We start from the raw sequence: 26,610 nt of genomic DNA on the forward strand, positions 1-26,610 counted from the left end.
TAGGGGGAGGGGAGGGCGATAAATGGAAAGAGGGAGACAATTTCTTTGTTTTTGGGTGGGGGGAGGATTAAAATGGGAGGACATTCCAGGGGGTTGGAGAGGGATTGAAGGGACTGATCACAATTTTAAAAGTTATGTAGGTCCCAGCTGATATTCAGCCAGAGCCTGCATTGAGCTTTAAGCTGTCCTAAATTCGCCCAGTTAGCTATGTGGTTGCTGGCATTGAATATTGCTAGACCTGGGTACTTCCAGTTCTTCCCCAACTCTTCCCCCCTTTACTGCCCCTGACCTTCCCACTTCAAACATGACCGGTCAGCCATTATTCAGCAGCATTGCCAGTTAAATGCTGCTGAATACTGGCGATTGGGTGGATCTCTCCTACCCACTTAAATCCCTTTGAACGTCGGGCAGCCCATGTTATGGTATTCACCTTATAATTAATAGACAGCAGTCTTTCACTTACCTTGCCATCAGGGTGAGTATTAGATAATACTTTTTTTATTCAACATTACAGAGATTTGAGGAACAACGAGATCTCGTGGGCCATCGAAGATTCAAACGAAGCTTTTGCAGATCTCGGCAAGCTCAATAAATTGTATGTATGAAAAATCATTGAATTCTGTTTTATATGTATTGTCTAGAAAATATTTGTTTTGGACTCTGATACTACTGAAAAGGCATTAACATTTATCATTTATTAAAATGTTATAGCATTTGGCTTTGAACAGATCGGTGTTTTACAAAACATAAAATTCCTCATCATAGGGAAAAAACTTGTTTTAACATAGGACAGTCCTTATCCAGACAGTCCTAACACAGACATCCTTGAATAGAAAATACTATGTGGGCAACCTTGAGCTTCTCCCCCCTCAAAAAAAAAAAAAAAAATTAGGTAAGCTACATTTTAGTACAGTTGGTATTTCCTTGTCCAAGAGGGCTTACATTCGAGGGAGGTGATAATCAGCTGATGGTGATCATGGCTTTTTAAAATTATTACTGCAGTTCACTGACTTGTGCCTGGATTTTTGGTGCCACACCTATCGTATTACTGGTATTCAGCAGTGGTACCCAGATAAGCTACCTGGTTAAATTAGGACAGCCTTTTTGCTGCCTTAAATTAACAAAATAATTACATAGGTACTGCCACTAAAAGATTTTAAGCGTGATATAAGTTTTTATAAATAAATAAATATTGGCAATGGCCCAAGTGACCACTGGCTCTGCCTTGATTGTGTGGAACTGTCTATATGCTGCCAAAACAATCTCCCGTGATTTTCAGCAGTAATGTCAAATTGTACACCGCTGAAAATCCAGGAATCACCCAGTCAGTAGAAAATAACTGTGTAGAAGAGACTCTTATCTGGTTATCCTACTGAAAATTGGGTCCCAAGTTTGTACCTGATTTAATGGAAGGTTAAGTGACTTGTACAAGGTCATAGGGACATGGCAAATTAATGAATTTGCCTTTTCAACTGTAAAAATGAATTATAAAGACAGACCCACTAGTGCAAATGCATAGGTTGACTTGAAATTTCTTGATTGTTTCTGTTATAGTTTGTTACAAGTTTAATCTTGTCGAATTTTATTTTTTAGCTTTATTTTGCTGTAACAAGTTAAAATTAGATCTAAATGATTCCCATATTTTGATGGGGTGTGTATGTATTATTTATTTTATTTTATTTTAAAAATGTATGAATCGCTTAAATCTAAGCAATGTACCATTTTACATCCACAATTTCAAGCACAAACAAACATTGTAAAATGCAGTAAACAAATAAGTCTTCCCCACAAACTTCCTCAGTACAGAATTCCTTAAATCTAGTAAAAACAGTATTAACGGCATGAGCTTCTTCTGCTGGTGACACTTGCCAGAGACTCAATGAATGAAAAGAGTTAGTTAATTAGCACTTAGCTTTATTTTGTGGTCTTGATTTAGAATGTGGTCAGGACGGACTTCGGTGCGATAAAGGGGGATGAGCCTTGAAAAAGCGGGAAGAGAAACATGTTGGCTTTCTCTCCGACTTTCAAGACCACAAAATAGAGCTAAGTGCTAATTAACTAACTCTTTAAAAGTGATACTCTGGTGAACTTTGGATACTAATGCAAGTTTACATTGTTGGAAATTGTGAGAACCAGTGAGGCTGAGTGGTGTCTCTGAGGTTCTTCAATAGTTAAAATTCCATATATCTTGAGGTTGATAAGCATATAGGAACGAAAGGTTTACCTCAAGTAAAGTGAAATAGAGACTGGCTATAAGAAGTGCTCCCTCTGGCTGGCAGGCCTCTTCAAAATGGCGGGCCTTCCCAGCGCATCTTGGGATGTGCCAGGGAGGGACCTAAGGCTCTGATTGGCCCAGACGCCTGTAGCCCTTCCCATAGGCTTTACGACAGTGGCGGGAGGGAGTGGGAATCCCTCCCGCTACCTGGGAGGGGTTGTTTGATGATGGCCACGGGAGGGAGTGGGCATCCCTCCTGCCGCCAATCAGCGTTCAGGCACTGACAGGAAAGTAAGGCTACAGCAGCTCAGACCCCTGTAGGAAAAATTTGCCCACAAATGTACTGTAGAGAGGTTAGGGAATCCACCCGGTGATGATAGAGAATCGCCCGGAGTGCTTATTTTAATATTAATGATCTCGTACTGCATTTGCATGGCAGTCGGAGACTTCTAGAAAGATTGGAAAAGACCGTGCCGAGCCGTTTTGATAATCAGCCGCTAAAATACATGCACACTAAACCGGTTGCAACAGGTTTAGCGAAGATCGTTAGGGGCACGGTAAGTTTTGAGAATCTCCTAGTGTAAAATGGCTAAGCTTTCCTAGAGCAGTACTGCTTCTTACCCCCTTTTTCTACTCCCCCCCCCCCCATCAGTACAAGGGGGAGAGTGTAGGGTAGTGGTTAAAGCTACAGCCTCAGCACCCTGAGGTTGTGAGTTCAAACCCACACTGCTCCTTGTGACCCTGGGCAAGTCACTCAATCTCCCCATTGCCCCAGGTACATTAGATAGATTGTGAGCCTGCTGGGACTAACAGTACCTGAATAAATTCATGTAAATCATTCTGAGCCTTGCTGGGAGAACAGTATAGAAAATTGAATAAATAAATAGTGTGAAAAGTTTCAGCCTCTGATAACCAGAGCTGGCATTGTGATGTCATAATGCCTCATTCCACCAATAAGAGCCAACCTCATCAGTGATGTCACAATGGCTTGATTGTCCTTTACTTGGCTCACTTTGACTACATTTTCATTTCTAGAGTGGTGCAGTGGTTAAAGCTACAGCCTCAGCACCCTGAGGTTGTAGGTTCAAATCCACACTGCTCCTTGTGACCCTGGGCAAGTCACTTAATCCCCCCATTGCCCCAGGTACATTAGATAGATTGTGAGCCCGCCAGGACAGACAGGGAAAAACGCTTGAGTACCTGAATAAACTCATGTAAACAGAGCTCTCCTGGGAGAGCAGTATAGAAAATTGGATGGATGGATAAAAAATAGTATTGCCAGCTAAAGACGATTAGGGGCATAAATCCAATGGTTATGAAAACTTATTGAACCTTTGGTGGCACCGCTGAGGGCCTGGGTAACTTTTTGATAAGATCACATTGGAATAGGAGGTGTTTAAGGGAGGTTTGAACCACAACAACCCTTTCAAGTATTACAATGAAAATCGGCATATCCTAACGCAATTCCAGTCTTTTCTGACATCAGTATTATGTTTTTTAAAGCTTGAACATTTTTGTTTCCCTCTGTTTCAGAATCTTACAAGGAAATGAAATAAAATCTATTACAAGGAGAGCATTTGCTGGTCTAGAGTCCCTTCAGCATCTGTAAGTACTGGCCACTTATTTCTATAGCACTACTGGACATGTGCTGTACACATGACATGTAGGTTTCGCTCTCCCTAGTGGGAGCAATAGAGGGTTTAAGTGAGTTGCCCAGGCTCACAAGAAGCTGTAGTGGGAATCAAAATACAAGTTCCCCAGGATCGTAGCTGCTCCTACACTCCTCCTTGACTGGCTGAAACAACCTCTGCCCGTCAAAGTCAGAAAGCTGGTCAATAATCTCTTTTCTAAATACGGTAGAACACTGATTAACCAGACTAACCTTGGCAGAGAGCAGTCGGGATAATCAAAAATCTGGATGATTGTACATTTATTTTTTTTGTTTTGTTTTTAATAACAATTGTTAAAAATTCTGTCAGTGCCCTCCCCTCCACCCCGACTAGAAAAAGCAGTGTTTCTCCTCCCTCTCCGAACAGACACCACCAACCCCCTCCCGGACCCAGCAGAAAGACCCCAGGCCTACCTTGTTTCCCTGGTGGTCTAGCGGCACGCTGGGGCAGGAGTGATTCCCCCTCGCTCCTGCCCTTGCTTTTTCAGCGACGAATATAAGCTGCCTCAGCACGCCGCTAGACCACCAGGGAAACAAGGTAAGCCTGGTGCCCTTCCTCTGGGTCCAGGAGGAAGGGGGAACACCCTTTTCTCTTGTAGGGGGCTTGCTGACGGTGGGAGAAAGTCTCCCGGTTTGGGGAGGGGCTGGGTTGATGGCAGTGGCGGCAGAAGCAGGGAAGGAACACTAGTGGGAGGGAGGGTGATAGGAATGGCACTTTGGGAGGAACTCGATTATATAAAGTGAGACCCTCAAAGCAATCCAGATAATTGGACATCCAGATAATCAGCATTCGGAAAATTGGTGTTCTACTGTATTCAAGTGTATCACTTATCTAGAGCAAAACTAAATGAAAAGTAATGGATATTTCATGAAGAATAACCCTCCCCGTACCCTGGAGTGGGTTTTTTTTTTGCACGTTTACAGAAACGATACATTTAATGACTTAAATACTATATAATATGCTTAGCTATACACCAAACAGATCACTACGTTCTGAGACTTTAGTTCTACTGAAGACGAATGTTAACCCAAGGCTTGTTGAGACTGGCAAAATGACTTTATGCTGTGCAGAAGTTAAAATATGGAACTCCCTTGTAGGCCAAATACGAAACTGTAGTGAAAAGGGCACGTTTAGAAAATTACTCGACACAATTATTTGTAGATGCCTTTTTTAGCCAATAATTTTCCTCTCTGCACAGTTGATGAATTATTCATGATTCTCATTATATAAGGTTTGGTATTAGTTTGTAGATATGATTTCTGATGATTGTTTGTGTGTCTTGTTTTATCATGTTTTTTACAAAATTATATATGTAAATTATGTAAACTGTTTAGTTTTAATCGATATAGAAATTTTTAAAATAAATGTGTGTGTGTTATTTTACCATTGGGAGAAATATATATAGACTGAACATGGCAAATCCTTTGCCATCATAAGGAAGGAGTTATTTTTATAAAGTGTCAAAGTGCTTCAATTTCATTACTGTGTGTAAAGCCACTTTCCTTGAACAGAAGGACGGTTTGGGAGAAGCAACCTTTTATAGCAGCTTTTGCACAAATTGAATTCCAAAAATGCACTTTAAGTAAAAATAAGAATCCTTGAAACAGTTCTGTTCACTGCATCATAGTTAAAGACCTAAAACTTAATATATTTTTTCATTATTGTAGTCTTTTGATTTATGTAGGAGCTGCTTTGTATTTGCCGTGATCTGCTCTTTCATGTTGGACATTCAGCCTGATAAAAATTGCTTTACGTGGAATATTTCAATAAAATGTTTGTACTCAAAAATGTTTTATAATACTAATAATAATATTGTTTACTTTCCAGTGATTTGAGCAATAACGCTATTGTATCTATCCAAGAAAATGCTTTTGCACATCTTCAGCTCCAAGAACTGTGAGTGTGGGCTACCGGGGTAGAAAGATTTTGTTGAACTAGCTTCTGCTGAAAATATGCTGTAGATTTATCGAGTATAAAAATAGCATTTGTGCCAGGTATTTATTCACAGTTTTACAGTTGCACGACTAGCTTTGCTGCCAGTACCTGGAGGATGGGCGACATAGGGCAATTGTTGGCCTAGACCAGGCCTGCACAACTCCGGTCCTCGAGGGCCAAATCCAGTCGGGTTTCCAGGATATCCCCAGTGTATTTGCATAAGATCTATTTGCCTGCACTGCTTCCGTTGTATGCATATTGATCTCTTGCACGTTCATTTGGGAAATCCTGAAAACCTGGCCTGGCGAGGGCCAAAGTTGTGTAGGCCTGGCCTAGACTATGAGTGACCATCATGTTGTGTTCTGCCTCTTACAATAAGTCAAATGGCCGCTTGTCCTGTGCGAGCAGAACTATTGCTTTTATTTTTGATAAAGGAGAGACTGTAAAATCCATCTGGTCAGCTCCCATTTTCTTCTTAGTGGTTGGACCTCAGTTAATCTCCAGTTTCTCTGTCACTACTTCACAACTAAGGGCCATTTGTGCTCGTCTAAGGCTTTGAATTTTGGTTATTGCTTTGATTTCCAGCTTCTCCCCTGAGAAACAGTTACATATATCCACCAAGAAAAAATTTCTAGTGTTGCTCCCTTTCAGCCTCATTTCATGATGTCTTTAACGCAGACTTTGCACTATTTCCTCTAGACCAGGGGTGTCAAAGTCCCTCCTCGAGGGCCGGAATCCAGTCGGGTTTTCTGGATTTCCCCAATGAATATGCATTGAAAGCAGTGCATGCAAATAGATCTCATGCAGATTCATTGGGGAAATCCTGAAAACCCGACTGGATTCTGGCCCTCGAGGACCGACTTTGACACCTGTGCTCTAGACTGTAATCTTCTCTCTGCCAGTGAAAAAAATGTGATACAAAGGCACCGTTTTGCAAAGTACAGGTTGGGCAGTGTAATAATTAATGTAGAGCAGAACATAGGGCTCCTTTTATTAAGATGCACTAGCGTTTTTATAGCGCGCTGCATTGCCTCACGCGTTAACCCCGCGCTACGTGCCAAGAACTAACACAAGTTTATTAAACATTTGTTGTACACGCAATGTCAAATACTTCAATGCGCATGACAATTTAAAATGAGGAAACAAACAATAAAACAGCTTTATACAAATAAACATACAGTGTATGCGTACGAGTATCTCACGGGCCGCATCGAGGTGGAAGAAGATATCTTCTTTTTCAAGGGTCCCGCGGCAACAAGGGGGCATCCGTGGAAAATCAGGGGCGGGAAACTGCACGGGGACACCAGGAAATTCTTTTTCACTGAAAGGGTGGTTGATCGCTGGAATCTTGCTTTTAGAAATTGCAGCAGCCTCTGTGGCCTCCTTCGAGTCGGTCATGACAGTGTCAGCGCTTCTCCCAAAGGGAAAACAAATTAATTCCAGTTTCCTTTTTCTTTCTGCAGATTGTTAAACACAAGTAACTTTCTCTGCGATTGCCAGATAAAATGGTTTCTTCAGTGGCTCTCTGACAGCAATTTGCAGCAGGCTGTGATGGTTAGCTGCGCTCATCCCGACTGGCTAACAGGGCGAAGTCTCTTAAGTGTGAACGCTGAAGATTTTGTCTGTGGTTGGTGTTAAGGCTTTTCTTTTCTATAGTGAGGTGCAGGCACTTGTTTAATATGCTTGAGTCCTGATTTCTCTAAGCTCTAGAACAGATGCAGCATGTTGAGCATCTCTTCCTTCCTCTTCCCAATTTCTCTGACCTCTCATTTGCAAGGAGACGGAATGGTGAGGCAAGAGGCAGCCGTAACACAATTTGATTTTAATCTTGCGACTCAGGTGTGGTTTATCCTCGGTGTTCATAAATGTGATTCAGCAATTTGAATTTAGAAATTCCTCCCGCTCCATAATAAACGATTTCACCTCAGGTGACCCACTCTCTTGCATTATAGTTCATTTGAGGGGTTCATTATCTTGTTAAATATTATTAACTGGTGTGTAAATATTTTCAAGAAGAATGGATTCATTTAAAGGCCAAGTATGACTTGGAATAGTTACATCAACGTCTTCATGAGCAAATTCTCTTCAAGGCATAGATGAACTTGTAATATAAATTATTCCCTCCAATTCGGGCCTCTCTTGAGATAACGTCCTATCTGGATTGAAGTCTGTAGGTATTTTGCTGTTCCACAATGACATGGTGCTCTATCTTTTTTTTTTAATTCATTTTATATTTTACATCAAGTGCACAGAAAATATCAGCAATTAAAATAATACATCACTTGAAAATCCACAAAATCTCCTTAAATAAGATTTATCCCCATCCCCCCAACCATATTAATATCAGATAATATATATAACGTAATATCTTCCCTTCATATCTAATAATGAAAATCAAAAACCCACTCCCCACCTCATATCAACTTTTATGTTAAACGGGGAAAAATGATAATTATTCATTACAATAGTTTTGTTGTTTTAAATAATTCTTTATTCATTTTCAAATTGAACAACAAGTGCACAAAAGAATATATTATACAAATTAGCACATTAATATCTACCACATAAAAATCTAGTGATATAATAACTCCCCCCTACCACCCATCCTTCATCACATTTTCAATAGAAATATACACATATTATACACATCATATTATAACATATTATGTAAAATTATTCCCAACTCCCTCCCCCCTTTAGTGTGCTAAAAAAGAAAAGAGAAGAATTGATGACTATTCATCACAATATTTTGCCAATGGCCCCCATATTTTTATGAAGTTAGTATATGTCCCTCTTTCTATTGCTATTGCTCGTTCCATTTTAAATATATGGCATAAAGAATTCCAATAGTTTATTAATAGCCCCCACACATAAAAGGATTTCTTTGGGTACCTAGCAGCATTTGCACATGCCTGTCGATACTGATTTTAGAAAGCTGGCGTTTACGTGTTGAGATCCATGCCATGAGGTGTGGTAAAAATCTAAACATATATTCCCCATTTCACAAAGGGAATAACAGTAAATGTCTAGAGGGAAAAATATCCCTTTTGGGGTTTACGCCAGCTCAGAGCCCCACACACAGGGCTCCTTTTACGAAGCCGCATTAGCGGTTTAACGCGCGCTAATTTGCCGGCCGCGCTAGCCGCTACTGCCTCCTCTTGAGCAGGCGGTAGTTTTTCGGCTTGCGTGGGGGTTAGCGCGATCTAAAAGGGTGCGTGCGCTAAAGCAGTTAATGCAGCTTCGTAAAAGGAGCCTACAGTTTTAAAAGTGCTCAGTATGTCCAGGGCTTTGAGTAATTCCCCCTAATCCCCTGTTCATTCCGCTTTCAAAATTAATCCAGATTAAAATTGCGGCCTCACTGTTTAATCGGAGACACGCACACGGGGGTAGGTTTGTGAAATGGGCAGCTACATATGGAAGCAGCATTCCGTAACGTAGAAGTTGTGAACTTGACAATTCCACTGACTCAAAGTATATTCTCTTGTTTTCCCCCCAGATGATTTCCCTAAACCGCAGATCAAGGTCCAACCCCAAACTACAGTTGCCTTAAAAGGGATGAATGTGACCTTCACCTGTGTGGCTATGAGCAGCAGTGACTCGCCTATGGCATCGGTATGGCGTAAGGACAATGAAATTCTGTACGATGCAGAAGTGGAAACCTTTGCCAGGTATCAGAGACACGGAGCTGAAGTCCTGCAGTACACAACCACCTTGCATCTCTTCAGCGTAAATTTCACAGACGAAGGAAAATACCAGTGTGTTACCACAAACCACTTTGGTTCCAACTACTCTTCTAAAGCCAAGCTGACAGTCAATGGTGAGCCAGCAACAATACAACCCAGTGTTTTATCTTGGTTGCAGTTATTTTATTTGATATAAGAACATAGGAATTGTCGCTGCTGGGTCAGACCAATGGTCCATCGTGCCCAGCAGTCTGCTCCCGCAGCAGCCTCCAGATCAAAGACCAGTGCCCTAACTGAGACCACCCCTACCTGCATACGTTCCAGTTCAGCAGGAACTCGTCTAACTTTGGCTTGAATCCCTGGAGAGTGTTTTCTCCTATAATACTCTCCAGAAGAGCGTTCCAGTTTTCCACCACTCTCTGGGTGAAGAAGAACTTCCTTACGTTTACATGAAATCTATCCCCTTTTAACTTTAGAGAGTGTTCTCTCATTTTCCCAACCTTGGAGAGGGTGAACAACCTGTCTTTACCTACTAAGTCTATTCCCTTCATTATCTTGAACGTTTCAATCTTGTCCCCTCTCAGTCTTCTCTTTTCAAGGGAGAAGAGGCCCAGTTTCTCTAATCTCTCGCTGTACGGCAACTCCTCCAGCCCCTTAACCATTTTAGTCTCTCTTCTCTGGACCCTTTTGAGTAGTACTGTGTCCTTCAAGTATGGCAACCAGTGGGGGGCGTAACATGGCCCGGTACAGTGGCATGATAACCTTCTCCGATCTGTTTGTGATCCCCTTCTTAATCATTCCTAGCATTCTGTTCACCCTTTTCACCGCCGCTGCACATTGCGCAGATGGCTTCATCGACTTGTCAACCAGTACTCCTGGGGGGTCTCTCCGAGTACTGCACCAGACATCCTGTATTCGTATATAAGATTTTTGTTACCGACATGCATTACCTTACACTTATCCACGTTAAACCTCATTTGCCATGTCGCAGCCCATTTTTCGAGCGTGTTTATGTCCTGTTGCAGGTCTTCGCAATCCTCCTGTGTCTTCACTACTCTGAATAACTTCATATCGTCTGCAAATTTAATCACCTCGCTCGTCGTTCCAATTTCCAGGTCATTTATAAATATGTTGAAGCGCACAGGCCCAAGCACCGAACCCTGCGGCACTCCACTGATGATGCTTTTCCAGTCCGAGTATTGTCCATTTACCCCCCCCCCCCCCCCACTCTCTGTTTTCTATCCGCCAACCAGTTTTTGATCCACGTGAATTGAAACGCTGAAACATTCATTTTGCCACCAGTGGATTTTGGAAACAAGAAAGCCAGCATTCAATTACAACATTTTACAGCAAACAAGATAATTGAATTTAAGGAGATACAAAAAAGAAGATTGTGGTTTGAAATACAGTGAGCATTGAACATTTTATAGGACATTTATCTTAGTCATTATAATTAGGAAGGAGATGCTAATTCTTTAGAAAAGTATTTATAAATAATGTTAAGAGGATATTTGAATTATTTGTACAGTTTGATTTAATGATTGTAAAGATTTGTTAAATAAATGAAAATATTTTCTATACAGATTTTTTGGGTAAGATGTGAATTCATTAGGGAAATCCTGAAAACCCTGATACACAGTTGGGAACCACTGGTATATAGGAATAAAGATCAACAAATGAGGTGTAGCTGACATGAGTTTCTCTGACTGATTAAACATTTGGGACTAGTTTCTAAGAGCAGTGCTTCCTTCATCAGGTCGGGGCAATTAGCATGAGCCAACAGGACAGTAACACTACAACACTCATGATGTACTTAGTAAGGCTCTGCCAGAAAATGTATTTGTTTCCTGGTTGGTGATATAAACTAACTGTATGACATGCTCTTTTGGTGCAGAGATGCCCTCATTCCTGAAAACCCCCATGGATCTGACTATCCGCACTGGCGCTATGGCCCGATTAGAGTGTGCTGCGGAAGGCCATCCCATGCCGCAGATCGCATGGCAGAAAGACGGTGGGACAGATTTTCCTGCTGCACGGGAAAGGCGAATGCATGTCATGCCTGAAGACGAGGTCTTCTTTATTGCAGATGTGAAAATTGAAGACATGGGGCAGTACAGTTGCATGGCACAGAATATTGCAGGAAGTATATCGGCTAATGTCACCTTAACTGTGCTGGGTAAGCAAGAGCTGCTCTTTCTTGTGTCTGGGAACTGTGCATAATTTTGGAGAAACCTATTCTTTGTCTAGGGAGCTCTGCCCTGACCTTTTACTTCACAGCTCACTTGAGGTATGACAGACCTGCGCCAGAAAAATGTTATCCCTTGTCAGGTTTTCCGGATATCCACAATAAATATGCATGAGAGAGATTTGTATCTCAAGGAGGCAGTGCATGCAAATCCATCTCATACATATTCATGGTGGAGATCCTGAAATCCTGAGCTGGCTCCGGCTCTCGAGGACTGGAATTGCCTACTCCTGCTCTAGATAATTGGGTACACAAACAGGGATACACTTTTCCCTCCGTATTCGCTGCGATAGGGGATTAACAGACCCGTGAATACAGAAAAACCGCAAATAACTTTTTCATATGTTGTTTGCTGTTTACTATTAAAAACCATCGTGTATATGGTGAAACCACGGATAACATGGTGGGAGACCTGGCCTGTTCCTGAAGGAGAGGCAAAGCACGGTGAAGTGCTGGGAATCAGCATTTTTTCTCTATAAACGCTGAAACCGCGAATACGGAGGGAGAAGTGTGTTTAGCTTCTCTCAATGTTTATTTTCTGTAGTGAGTGGCAGCAGCAGAAATTCAAGACAGCTTGCTTGCGTGTACCTCAGCCTATGTAGAAGCGGGAAGTTACATCTGAGAGAAGACTGGCGGGGTTGGCACTAGCTGGCTATCTGAATCCCTTCCTGCTGCCGGGTTGTTGACTGGAGATGGAACAGGAGTGACGGAAAACTCCCAGGGCACACCAGTGTTCTGCAGCGCACTGGTTCAAAAACGTTGATTTAGAGCGGTGGTTCTCAACCCTGTCCTGGTTTTCAAGGTATCACTAATGAATATGCATGAGAGAGATTTGCATACCTGTCACTTCCATTATATGCAAATCTCTCTCATACATATTCATTAGGGATATCTTGAAAACCCGACTGGTTGGGGGGTCCCCAGGACAGGTTTGAGAACCACTGATTTAGAGGAATATAGAAATTCCATTTTGTATGTCGTAGGTCCCAGAATGTGGAATTCATTGCCTTGTGCTTTGAGATCAGTTTGAAAGAGTTAAGTTAGTGCTATTTTAGTGAGCTTTTGCTATTAAGAGCTTCAGGGTTTTAAATTGATGCAATCTCAGAAATTATTTGCCATCCATAGTCTCGAGTTACCAATTTAGTGATTGTGCTTTTGTAAGTTGTATTGTGATGATATTGTGGGTTTTATTATATTTTTTTCTATTGAAATTGTGTGTTTATTTTGTAATCCTGCTTAGGATCGTAGATAAATATCTCCATGAGTGTAGGGTATTATGGCTATATATATATATTATCCCAGGACAAGGAGGCAGGTATTCTCACTAGTGGGTGCAGACATCTCACAAGCATACTTGCTTGTAGAAACTTTTAGAAGTTTTGAGTTGCCCACACCGCGCATGCGCGAGTGCCTTCCCGCCCAATGAACCGGGCGTGTCTCCTCAGTTCTTTCTCTTCCGCGGAGCTGAGAAGTCTGTCTTCGACTCTCTGCGCGAAGTTCCTTCACATGTGCCTTCTGTGCCTGCGGTTTTGAGTTTTTTGGGCTCATTATCGTTGGCTCACGTTGCATTTTCTTGTTTGTTTGTTTTTTTTAAAAAATTTCTTTCGATCGTTCGACCGGGCAGGCCGCGTGGCTATATATATATATTTAATGCCATTGTATGATTACATTTCTGGGCTTTACCAGTATTAAAATACTATGAGCTCTTTTTACTAAGGTGCGCTACCGTTTTTAGCGCACGCACAAAATTACCGCACGCTAAACCGCACAGTACGCTTCTAGAATAATGCCAGCTCAATGCTGGCGTTAAGGTCTAGCACAGTGGTCTCAAACTTGCGGCCCGGGGGCCACATGCAGCCCGCTAGGTACTATTTTGAGGCCCTCGGTATGTTTATCATAATCACAAAAGTAAAATAAAACAGTTTCTTGATCAAATGTCTCTTTAGCTATAAATTACAATATTATTATTAAGACTTGGCCAAAAGGAAAGATTTATAAACTATAAAGAGTTTATAAATGCAAAATTGTAATTTCTTTAATAAGACATTCACTATTTTTTCTGAGGCCCTCCAAGTACCTCTAAATCCAAAATGTGGCCCTGCAAAAGGTTTGAGTTTGAGACCACTGGTCTAGCATGTGCGGCAATTTAACACCCGCTACTCCGCGCGTTGAGGCCCTAACGCACCTTAGTAAAAGGAGCCCTATGTGCTGAACAGGATTACAGCTGTGTATTTTGTGAAGGCCCACGTGCCTTTCTGCCTAATTGCCAAAATCATTTTCTATAACTTACCTACCAGTGCATAATTGTCTAAATGCTTCTACGTCAGTGTAATTATACCTTCAGCAATTGCTGTTTGTTGTTTGATAGCCTGTTAACATTTGTTTTTCCCAAATTGCTCAGAGACACCATTCTTTTTGCGACCCTTGGAAGATAGGACAGTGGCTCGAGGGGGAACTGCTGTCCTGCAGTGTATAGCAGGTGGCAGCCCTGCCCCTCGCCTCAACTGGACCAAAGACGACGGGCCCCTGACAGTGACTGAACGCCACTTTTTTGCCGCAGCCAATCAGCTTCTCATCATTGTCGACGCCGGCCCAGAGGATGCTGGGAAATATACATGCATCATGTCCAATACACTTGGGACGGAGCGTGGACACATCTACCTGAATGTAATTCTGTCCCGCAATTGTGACTCCTCTCAGCCCAATGTGGGCTACGAAGACGACAGCTGGACTACAGTTGGCATTGTGATCATTGTTATCGTATGTTGCGTTGTGGGCACCTCTTTGGTTTGGGTGATCGTCATATATCACATGAGGAGAAAGAATGAAGACTACAGTATAAGCAGCACAGGTGAGTGAAAGAAGAGTCCAGCTGACTGCCCACCTGGGGCTGAAGATATTTCTTTTGGCGTGGAAGATTGCTAAATAAAATCATCTCCATAGCAATGGAGGACGCGTGATTGGACCGGTACCTCGGCCTCCGTTTGCTGTGAGGGTTTACTGTGTTTTCTTCTTGTAGTTTTTGTTATATTAGTCAAGTTTTCTATTCTGTACAAGAGGTTGGGTCAGTTATCCAAGAAGATGGTAGAAATTACTGTATATACGCGAATATAAACCAGTCCGAAAATATAAAGAGGTGACCTTTTTCTCCCAAAAAAGGAGGAAAAAAGGTTGACTCAAATATAAACGGGGTTTATATTCAAGTGCCCTGCCAGGCTCTGCACCCAGCCTCCCTCTCTACCTCTCTCCCTCCCCTACCTGATTCTGCACCCTGTTCCCCTCCTTCCCTCCCCTGATGCCTTGCAGGCTTCCCCGAGCCTGCCATTAGCCCTGGTGGTCCAGCAGTGGGCCAGGACAGGAAGGATCCCTCCCGCCTCCTGTCCCGGCCAACTCTAACACATCCCAACCTCCCTCCCACTTCCCAGCCTTAAAAAAAAAAAACTTTAAAAACCTACCTTTAAAATCCTGGTGGTCCAGCGTTGAACTAGGGCAGGAGTGATCTTCCGAGGCTCCTGCCCAGTGCAGAGCCGCTATCAATGGCTACTGCAAGTTCTTGGGAATTTGCAAGGTTGCTGCAAGAACATGCGGCAGCCATTCATAAAGCAGCTCTGCATTAGGCAGGAGCTTAAGAAAATCACTCCTGCCCTGGTTCACCACTGGACCACCAGGATTTTAAAGGTAGGTTTTTTAAGTCCGGGAGGTGGGAGGGAGTTGGGATGTGTCAGAGTCGGACGGGTCAGGAGGCGGGAGGGATCCTTCCTGTCCCAGCCCATTGCTGGACCACCAGCACTTATGGCAGGCCTGAAGGAGGCCTGCAACAGGTCCAGGAAAGGGGGGCAAGTGAGCGCTGACCCAAATATAAACCAAGACCCCCATTTTTTAGCCCCAAAATCTCAGTTTATATTCAAATATATATATACGGTACCAAAGAAATTTGAATTTGGGCAGGAAGGAAGTTCTTAAAACAATGAAAACACCTGCTGGTTGCAGTATTGCTTGTATTTGGTTTTGTTTGGTTTCTTCACACAATATTCCTTTCAAAAGTTAGTTGGGGCATTCCTTATAAAATGTCCTTAAAATGAGTTTATTGAATGCTCTGAAATCTGAATACTGTACTCTAGATTTAAGCCACTTTTGCTGATACCACCAAAGCTGTTCAGTGTTTTGCTTTTCATTTTATAAGCTGCTGAACTGACTGTATGGAAAATAATCTGTCACTCCCATTTATCCACCGAAACCAGTGGATGCATCGTGTGGCCTGTTTTTCAGACCTGATAGATTTTTTGCTTTGTTTTTAGGTTGAAAGCCTACAATATTTAGATCACTTTTCTGAATTTTTTTGTGTTTATGTTGTAGTGAATCCTAAGTTTTGGTCAAGGTTCTTGAGTAGGTCCCAGATAGAATCTTCTAGAACAGTGGTTCCCAACCCTGTCCTGGAGGACCAACAGGCCAGTCGGGTTGGATTTTAAGAGAAAATGGGATATTCACATGGGATCCCTAAGGGAGTGAAACCAGGGGGCGGGTATTTGGAATGGGCAGACTTGGTGGGCTATAGCCCTTTTCTGCCGTCTTTTTCTATGTTTCTATGTTTTCAGGATAGCCCTCATGAATATGCATGGAGCAGATTTGCATGCCTGGCACCTCCATTATATGCAGATCTCTCTCATGCATATTCATTAGGGCTAGCCTGAAAACCTGATTGGCCTGGTGGTCCTCCAGGAGAGGGTTGGGAACCACTGATCTAGAATATGTGTACAAGTTCAATAACAATGGCAGCACTGGGACAGTATCTTTTCTTTCTTTTCTTTTTTTTTCAAATTCTTTATTCATTTTTTCATCTTACACCAAGGGAACAATATGACATCATTTAATTCCTATACATCACTTGAAAATTATTCCATATTATTCTTTCAATACATATTTTAAATCCCTCCCACACCTACCCTCTCTACAAATAATGCAAATCAAATGTATCATACATGTAATATGTTCAAAATAATAATAAAACAATAATGAATCAATATATCCCCCCTTCCCCATTATTCTAAATATACTTTAGTGTATAAAGGTGCCTACTCATTACAATATGTTATCATTGGTCCTCAAATTTTTTTGAAATTATTATAATTTCCTTTTTGCATGGCAATTGTCCTATCCATTTTGTATAGCATAATGAGTTCCACCAGAAAGTGTAATTAAGTCTGGTATAATCTTTCCAATTTCTAGTAATATGCTGAATGGCAACTCCTGTCATTATTAATAAAAGTTTATTATTATTAGATGAAATTTGACTTTTTTTCCTCATGGACGTGCCAAATAGAATTGTATCGTATGATAGAGCTACATGATTTTCTAATAAGCCATTAAGTATCCTTTCTTTCTGATGTTTTTATTAAATTATTCACATCCCTGCTGACTACAGTTCATTTCATCACTGTGTTTTGTTTTGTTTTTTATCCCTTTCTCCAGAGGAGATGAATTTACCAGCGGATATTCCCAGTTACCTCTCCTCCCAGGGAACGCTTTCGGAGCCTCCAGAAGGTTACAGTAACTCTGAAGCCGGTAGTCATCAGCAGCTCATGCCCCCTGCAAGTGGTTTTGTGCACAGAGGAACAGATGGTAAGCACGGTTTTTCCTTTGCTGGTCAAGGCCATTGCCTCAAGTCCTCACTAGGATTATAAGCCTTCTCGAGCACAGCTCGAATTGTAAAGCCTGCTGGGTTTGGATTTGGAACAGGCAAGTAATTTTCTGAAACACAGGCAGTCTGGAGTTGTATACTTTTTGCTCTAGAAATACTTTCCCCATAAATGTAGAACTCCTGTTTGTATACTGAGAAACATCCAGTTTTTATTTTGGTGTACCTAGTAATTGAATAAATTTCCTCAAAATTCTTGTGCGAATAATTTTATTTATTTTTTTTTAAAGTTGTTGTAAAAATGAAACTTAGGCCATATGCGGCCTCTTTTACAAAGCCGCACTAGCGGCCCCGAAGCCCATAGAGATTTAAAGGGCTTCGGGTCTCTTGCCACGCGGCTTTTTAAAAGAGGCCGATGGTCTTTATCTGCCTTCATTTTACTATCTAGTCTGCTTAACCATGTCATCTACTATCCCCCCCCCCCCCAATTTTCCCTCTAAGCTGCGTGGCCGCGCACTTTCCTTCATCCCGCAGTGCACCAGTCACTGATAACCTCTCACATGGGAGAGTTCTGCACATCCACCAATCAGGGAGACAGAGCTGGAGCTTTGATGGCCAATCAGGAGCACTTCTACAAGGAAGTGCTCCCGATTGGACATTATGCTCCTACTCCCTGATTGGTAAATGTTTACAACTCTTCCAGTAGTGAGCCTTGGCCGTGAGACCTCCCCTCAAGAATCCCCTGTCACCAGTCTTAGCTCAAGCGCACCACTTTGGAGTCTTCCTTACACTCGTTCACCTTACAGACTCACTGCAACTATGCAGAAGATTTACCACAGTGGGAGAGACTGGACAGGCTTAAGATGGACAGCCACGGAGCTGTGAGGCAGCATAACTCTGCAGCTCCGGACTACCCTACATTAAACTGCACTTTATCGGCAAGTCTAACCCATGCCAGTTTCACAATTTTATTTAAGTATTCATATACCACTTATAGTCTAAACCAGTGGTCCTAGAGGACCACCAGCCAGTCAGGTTTTCAGGATAGCCCTAATGAATATGCATGGAGCAGATCTGCATGCCTCCCACCTCCATTATATGCAAATCTCTCTCATGCATATTCATTAGGGTTATCCCAAAAACCCGAGTGGCTGGTGGTCCTCCAGGACAAGGTTGGGAACCACTGGTCTAAGTGGTTTTACATTCAGGTACTCAAGCATTTTTCTCTATCTGTCCCAGTGGGCTCACACTCTATCTAATGGGGGGATTAAGTGACTTGACCAGGGTCGCAGGGAGCAGTGTGGGATTTGAAACCACAACCTCAGAGCGCTGAGGCTGTAGCTCTTACCTCTGCGCCACACACTCCCAGTTTCTCCAGCCACACTAATATTCTGCACGGCCACGTGAGCCAGTGCAAGGCAGACTTCCAACGTGGCGATTGAGGCAGGCACTACAGGAAGAGTGCCAGTAGCATTGGACTCGAGCGTCAGACAGTGACTGGGATTGGAGCTGGAGCCTCTTACTTCCTCCAAGACAAACCTAGGGTTGTCGCTTAGTACATGCCACATAGTTGAGGCTGAACAGCACTCCCACACGGCTAACTTCATTTTTCCCCCAGGGCCAGGCCTCAGCGGGTAAGAAAATGGTGGGGGCAGGAAGGGCTCTGGCAAGAGTTATATTTAATGTTAAAAATTTGAAAAGCCAAATGAAGAATCTTGAAAAGGACCCAGCATTCTATAGGAAGTGACTGTAAAAGCAGGGGGGATTTGGTACGTTTATATTCGAGATCAGCAGTACATTTAATGCCAAATTTTTTTTTCTATTTTCTAAACTGCCTTTTATAGTAAAAGCACTGGAATTCCCTTTTTAACCCCAAGTCTACTTTTTTCCAAGTCTGAAAGCAATTTCCAAGCAGATAGTATACTCACCAATGAAGTTTCTTCCCCTCAGCAGGTCCTCTCTCGGCACCTTTTCAGGATCAATGTTTTTCCTTTTATACTAAATGTATTTTAAAGTTGTTTCTAATTTATTACTTGTAGGTAATTTTGTGGTTTTCTTCTGCTTCCTTCCGTTTGCCAAATTAGGACTTTATGTAGACACAGGTAGTGAGACGGATACAGAAATGATAAACGCTTCATTCCCGTCAAACCTGCCAGGCAGAATGGGACCTCTCTTCTCCAGCCGGTGCAGCTTCCAGCCAGGAGAGGCACCCGAGGGACTGGCGCAGCTGCCTATTCCAGGTATGTGCTTAAAAATTGTAAAGACGGTCACAAGGCAGGATAAGATAATTTGTTTAGGGGTTTTCAGTTCCCTGTTTTTTGGCCGGATTGAGCTTGGGTGGGCCCTGTTTGGGGTTCTGTTTGACCTCGGGGGGGTCAAACCCGGAGGGTCTCAAGCGGGGTCCTTCACCCCACTTCCTCCACCTCCCCACATTTTTTCACTTTGTATTTTGTGAAAAAAGCGATTTTATCAAATCTCAAATAAACTTTAAACTTGACACCGACGTGGGCATGCTACTCACACCGGAGAAGTTAAAAAAAGCTATGGGGAAATGGAACGGTGGGGGGGGGGGAGGCACTCACTCTTACTGTGCCACTGGTCCCAAGTACCTGTATTCCAAGTAGTAAAACAGATTTTATGCGGAAAGTTATTACAGATTCTCCTGTAAACCTCCTGGTTTTTGATATTAGGTGGAACTGGGCCTCTGGTGATCTGCTCCGATTGCTACGACAATGCAAACATCTACTCCAGGACACGGGAGTATTGTCCATACACGTATGTTCCCGAGGAGGATCCTCTAGACCAGACCTTATCCAGTCTGATGGTGCAAATCCCCCAAAGTGCTCAGGCACAGAATGAAGCTGCAGCCATGGAGAGTCTGCTAGCAGACCGAGCACTGTCCGTTTACCCCACCAGTCGTGACAGACGAAGTGATCAGAAAATAGCCTCGCCTCAGATTAACAACGGTAAGTTTGAGGCCTCCGTGCTGTGTAATGCAGGATTTCTGGTGACTCAGCAAAGAGCAGCAGACGGCTGGAATCAGTTCATGCGCCTCCGTCATCCTACATGTCAAAAAAATTAAGCAAGGTGCAATGGGGATGTGGCCAAAGGTCAGCGTCTGCTGGCCAAACCTACCTTTTTCTTTCACTGGTAAAACAGATACTCAGTGTAGGTTAGAACACCAGCTTTACCAGCCCACACACCATGACCAACAAGTGCAAAACATATACATTCACGTCTTCATATTATTCCCCCCCCCAAAAAAAAAAAAAATTATTTATAAAGGGTGATGGGATTTGATTTACCGCTTTTTCTGTGTGGTTATATCAAAGTGGTTTACATATTTTAAACAGATAACTTATTTTGTATCTGGTGCAATAAAGTGTTAGGTGACTTGCTCAGTGTCACAAGGAGCTGCAGTGGGAATAAAACTCACATGAGGCAGCTGCTTTAACCACTAGGCCACCTCTCCACCTGTATAGGTTTGTTTGCAGTGGGAATAAAACTCGCAACTTCAGGGTGCTGAGGCAGCTGCTTTAACCACTAGGCCACTTCTCCATCTGTATAGGTTTGTTTGCAGTGGGAATAAAGCTCGCAACTTCAGGGTGCTGAGACAGGTGCTTTAACCACTAGGCCACTTCTCCATCTGTATAGGTTTGTTTGCAGTGGGAATAAAGCTCGCAACTTCAGGGTGCTGAGGCAGCTGCTTTAACCACTAGGCCACTTCTCCATCTGTATAGGTTTGTTTGCAGTGGGAATAAAACTCGCAACTTCAGGGTGCTGAGACAGGTGCTTTAACCACTAGGCCACTTCTCCATCTGTATAGGTTGGTTTGCAGTGGGAATAAAACTCGCAACTTCAGGGTGCTGAGGCAGCTGCTTTAACCACTAGGCCACCTCTCCACCTGTATAGGTTGGTTTGTTTGAAATTATTTTTAAAATTCTAAACAGAACCACAGTATTACTCTGGTACACCCTGGTTTATCTTCAGTGCAAGGTGCATTTCATCCTGTGATTCCACTCTTGACCTAGCAAATTTCTTGAGCCTAAATCAATTAATATTTTGGTTCACTCGCTGATTATAGCTAAAATGGACTATTGCAACTCTCTATTCCTTAACATCTCTCAAAAAGAAGACTCCAGATTATCCAAAACACAGCCATAAAATTAATCTACAACGCCAAGAAATATGACCACGTTACGCCACTCTTGATCGACTCCCACTGGCTTCCCATCAGTCACCGCATCTTCTTTAAGGTCATGTTTTTAACATTTAAAACCCTAATCTACAACGAACCTCAATTTATAGCCAGAATGTTAACATCCCATAATACCACGCGACCAGTTAGATCATCCACCCAGAATCTCTTAACTATACCATCCTTGAAAATAATTGGTACAAGAAGATCCGACATGTTTTCCGTAATGGGCCCCCAATGGTGGAACTCATTACTACAATATATTAAAAATGAAAAAGATCCCACCTCCTTTAAAAAATGTCTAAAAACTCATCTTTTTAAAGATGCTTTTAACATTTAAATTTTAGCTTCATTTTTTATACTTAGATTTTTAACTCCCCCGTCCCCTTTTGTTCTTCTTCTTTTTTGTTCTTTCTCCGCAATGAAAAAGTTGTAACTTTCCCCCCCTCTCCTCTCAATTCAAGTCTGTCTTGTTGTTAAATATTTGTCATTTGTCTTGTTGTTAGATATTTGTCATTTGATTAGTCTTGTTCTGTATTTCTATTCATTTTTTTATAATTTTGTACATCGCTTAGCAAACCGATTAAGCGATTCATCAAATATTAATAAACTTGAACTTGAAGGTGCTTATTTTAATTGTGTTTGTTTCTAGTTTATTTGCCACAGCAAATACATTTTTATGTTTCTTTTTTTCTACAGAATCTTTTCAGCATTTCTGGGAATTAAGCAAGGAATCGGGAATTTCGGTCGCTGGCCTTTCACAGCAGATAGCAACTGTTCAGGAGAACCCTGAAGCCCTTGAAAGCGAGGACATGCAAGAGAGAGGAGACTGTCCTCCACCCCAATCTTGCCAGAGGTTACAAACACAAAACGTTGATTTAAATAGGACTCAGAGCATTCAAGAGTATAAGGAAAACACATAGAAGCAAGAAAAGGGGGGGAAAAAGCTAATTCAGACGAACTACCTCGGAGTTTATCCTGTGGCCAAAAATTGCTTGTGTATATATGTTTATAATTCCAAGTTGGATGGAATAAGACTTCAGATTTTTACTTAAGAAGAGAGAGTTGGAAGCACTGCCTGGATACTTTCCCAAAGTCTGTGTTTGGAAGCCTTGTCCTAAAGTAGATAGTACAGAGACCCGCGCTCACAATCGTATCGGTTTTGGAGGGGAAATGATAGGAGATAAATGTACCATCACAGATTTGTGATAGCGTGCATTGCTGAACACTCGGTATTCAGCCAAGGACAACACTGGTATCGGTTGATGCCGAGAAATATGAAAACTGTGCAGTGAACAGCTTTGCGTTTCCCCAGCGAGTTCTAGAAAGTCTTTCGGCTATTCCAGGCATGGATAAGAATCCCTGCTTAGCTACCAGTTGGACATCTTTCACCTGCTTTGTGCTTGAGAGTTTTCTTTGTGGTTTGACCTTCTGGTTTTATCACCTTGGGATCTCGGTACTGTCTTGTAATTATGCTTTTGTTTGCCCTTGTGAATTTTTCCTTTTTTGGGGGGGTTGAACACAGTTGCTAGGCCTGAGGTTTTCTTCTGTTGTCCCCATCTACCCCCAACGCACACACCCACCCACCCACCATAAGAGCACCCATGTAGTAGCAAATAGTCCCACTAACTTTTCTATCCCTTAGTGCTGCTAGCTGTCTGCAGGTGTAAAGCTTACTTTAAAAAAAAAACAAACCAAAACCCACAAAGGTTTTATCTGCTTCAGTCTGCCTAGTAATGTGGTTAGGGTAAAAGCTGCCATCCCATGCAATTTTCTTCACTACCTTCTTGGAAGTACGATCATCATTTCAGAGATGATTTGCCACCTTATGCAGGTGACCTCAGTGATTAGTTTTCATTTTCATTAAGGGATCGCTTATCTTTTGCTTCTTTGACCCTCTCTCTTCTAGGGGTAGAACTCGGCTGCATTCTCCGTAAGCCCGCTGTTTTTATTTCTGATTATCTTCTCGAAAAGTGTAAAGCTGAACATGCTTTTCACTGACTGGAAATGTGTTTCTGCTGTTGATGGCACTTATTGATGTATGTTCCTTTTGTTTTTGTTTTTTTGGGTTTGTTTTTTTTGGGGGGGGAGGTTGGGATATTGAATGGCAACCCGTAATCTAGAGATTCCCACTTCTGTATTGTGTCATTGCCCTGAGATAGCAAAGCAATACAGCTGTAACAGGTGGTCCCTGAGGACAGTAAGACAAACCCTCTCTCACTCCCACATGAAGCTGTTCAATTGAGCTATTTTATAAGACTGACGTCATGTGGTATGTGTGGAGAAACCTGGTTTGGTGCTGTTGAATGACCTCACCCACTCGTATGGCTTATTATCCTGCTCTTCTTGGAGAACACCTAATACAGGTAATCAACATTGCTATTTGCAGGGAAATACGGTCCAGAGATTCTCACCCATAAAGGATATCTGTTGATTGTAAATTGCATTTATAAATATTTTTTTGTATACACTACTTATAAATGTGTTGATTGATTGTATTGTAAATATTCCCTACTTTTTTATTATTCCAAAGATATGTATTTCATGTAACAATTTTGATGCACTACCGAACAGATTAAAAAAAAAAAAGTAAGTACATTTGGGAAACACAGTAGCAAGCAGCATTGGAAATATATTATGTATTGTAGCTGTTTTAAAAAGCTGCTAACAAATTTAAGTGAAGAGAAATGTGGCTGTGACTCGCCAGCTAACTATGCTGTTTGAATAGATGTGGCTAACATTTTGTTACAGCTTAATGGAATCATGTAATCGGAATGTAACGCCCCTTTTGGGGCGGCCCTGGGTCTGGTTCTCGACCTGGCTGGAGTCCCCCGAAGACGGTCTCCGTTGGTCCTTCCCTTGGTTGGCACTCGGTACCGCCACCTGGGGGAAAGAAGTGTTAGTGGATCCTCTTCTCCCTCCCCCAGGAAAGTCAAAAAGTGTCTTTGGACAAGGTTGGCTAATAAATTTATGGACATTTTATTTACACTATATACACAGGCCTAGTCATGAGCAACTTTCAGTGGTTTCCAAGAGTCTACTGGAGGGCCCTTCTCCGCTGCTCCGCTAGTGCCGACTTGCATCCTGGACTCTTCAGGAGTGGTCCAAGAGGTCCACCTCTGCCAACGCAGAGCATACCAGCTCTGAAAAATTTCCCATTTAGGGAGTCACCTTCCCACTGAGCAAAATGCATAGCTTTGACTATAGGCAGTGCGGCTCATAGACTCCAGCTCTTTCTAGCTCCATTCTTGAGCCAGGCTGGCCCGCCTTGCCCCAGTGGTTCTTCTCTCCTTCAGACTTGGGGTGAATGGGTTTCCACCTCCCCTGTTGTTGATTCAGCTCTTTTTGGTTTATATTCTTCCACTCGTCTGAACCCAAAAGCTTTATTTCCACCCAAGAACCACTTTTAAACAAGTCACAATATCCCTCAAAAATGTCAGTGTTTTTGTCCTTTATTGCCTCGTTTGCATGGTTGCATAACCTTCCCCTCTGTTGCATAACCAAGGTGGGCTGAATGCAGTTCCTCTGTGTCCCCAGTGGGTGGCAGTTGCAACTGTTCCCATTCAATTGCAGTGCAAAAACAGATAAACACTGGTTTAACATCAAACTAAGTGTAGAGACTGTTTCCTTTTCAGTTTTGTCCGAAATCCACTGCCAAGGGAGTTTCAGAAAGAAGAAAAATTAGTTTTATCTCTGGTACGGCTTTCATAGCCATGTGTTCCGCAGTGGTGGTTTTCATCCAGAGCAAAAACGTTCAAAGGCTTGGATACCACAGCTGCTACAGTACATTACTAACTAACAAACTGGCCACTAGGTTTGGACTTTTAAAAATTGTTGATTTGGAGGGTTTTGAGGGTGGGGGGTTTCCCTTTTGAATCCATCAATTGGCTCCTTTTCTGTTCCCAGTTGTATGCCTTAATCTGAACTGGTATCTTTTAAGCTATGGTGCTTTGATCCTACATTTCACAATTAAGACAGTGGTTTCCCCTTTTTTTGTTTAAGCTCCATTGGCTCCCAATAATCCCCAGGATCCACTTCAAATGTGCATGCCTAGCTTTCAAGATCCTACATGGCATCCTTCCTGCCGTTATTCCTCTATCCTGGAACTCTGCAATTCCTACCTCCTCCAGATCCTCCCAAACTCTTAAACTATCTTTCCCTTCCACAAAAGGTATTTCGCATGCAGGCAAACTAGGGTCATCCCTCCCCTTTAGAATCACTGAGCTCTGGAATAACCTTACCTCCCCGCTCCGAACCTCAAGCTCCCTCCAACTTTTCTGCAAACACCTAAAAACCTGGCTATTCTCAAAACTGTAACACTTCCACCCTCTTTGGTCTCTCCCACCCATCCACACCCTCTTACACTTAATCCTTAAACCCTCCACTGGAGTTCCTTCTCATCCTAAATCCTGTAAACCGTGCCGAGCTCTGCGTCTATGGAGATGGTGCGGTATATAAACCTAAGTTTAGTTTAGTAATAAAATACAATATGAAGTCGCATTTTGCTAATGAGCTTGGCATAAACTGGTGAACAGAACACCATATCTTACCTAAAACTTAATGTGTGATGTCAGATAACAAGAAAAATGAGAAGAAATGAACTTTCCACCTCACACAATCCAATCCCCTCCAAGCCCTGGGTTATTTCCTGAAGAGCAGGTTTGTCAGATGAGTGGTTTTGTTGGAATTGATGTCTCATCAGTTCACCCGCTTCCTGGTCAGGTATTTGTAAAGCATTTTTTACTTTTTTTTTTGTGGAGGTGATATTAGGTAGGACTTACAGGTTTGAGGGAACTTTGGTCATCTTCCATTTTGGTGATTACTGTGGGTGTTTTAGTTCACTGGTGTCTTTGTACATATTTTCATTTGACAGGTCCATTATTTCAGCAGTCTGCCATATTAGCCTGAAAATCAGCGGTATTCAAAGTGTGTAGGATTTTGAGGATAAGAGCGTTCTTTCTCTGAAACTTCAAATAAATAAGATTTTATGGGACAAAGTAATCTATGATGGATTGTCCATTCACTGATG

General features: G+C 42.3%; 1 protein-coding gene across 1 annotated transcript in view; it reads left to right on the forward strand.

The window, feature by feature from the left end:
• LRIG2 (leucine rich repeats and immunoglobulin like domains 2) overlaps positions 1–25,585 on the forward strand; it is a 53,065-nt gene extending 27,480 nt beyond the window's left edge. Inside the window, exons 9-19 of the mRNA XM_033918332.1 lie at positions 515–595; positions 3,749–3,820; positions 5,713–5,781; positions 7,284–7,447; positions 9,317–9,637; positions 11,398–11,679; positions 14,150–14,599; positions 17,218–17,367; positions 19,468–19,623; positions 20,074–20,349; positions 22,281–25,585. Coding sequence (XP_033774223.1) covers positions 515–595; positions 3,749–3,820; positions 5,713–5,781; positions 7,284–7,447; positions 9,317–9,637; positions 11,398–11,679; positions 14,150–14,599; positions 17,218–17,367; positions 19,468–19,623; positions 20,074–20,349; positions 22,281–22,504 — 2,245 coding nt within the window. The 3' untranslated portion in view covers positions 22,505–25,585. The remainder of the gene's footprint in view (positions 1–514; positions 596–3,748; positions 3,821–5,712; positions 5,782–7,283; positions 7,448–9,316; positions 9,638–11,397; positions 11,680–14,149; positions 14,600–17,217; positions 17,368–19,467; positions 19,624–20,073; positions 20,350–22,280) is intronic.
• The last annotated feature ends 1,025 nt before the right edge of the window (positions 25,586–26,610 follow it).

Source organism: Geotrypetes seraphini, chromosome 13 (assembly GCF_902459505.1).
Source record: "Geotrypetes seraphini chromosome 13, aGeoSer1.1, whole genome shotgun sequence".
NCBI lineage: Eukaryota > Metazoa > Chordata > Amphibia > Gymnophiona > Dermophiidae > Geotrypetes > Geotrypetes seraphini.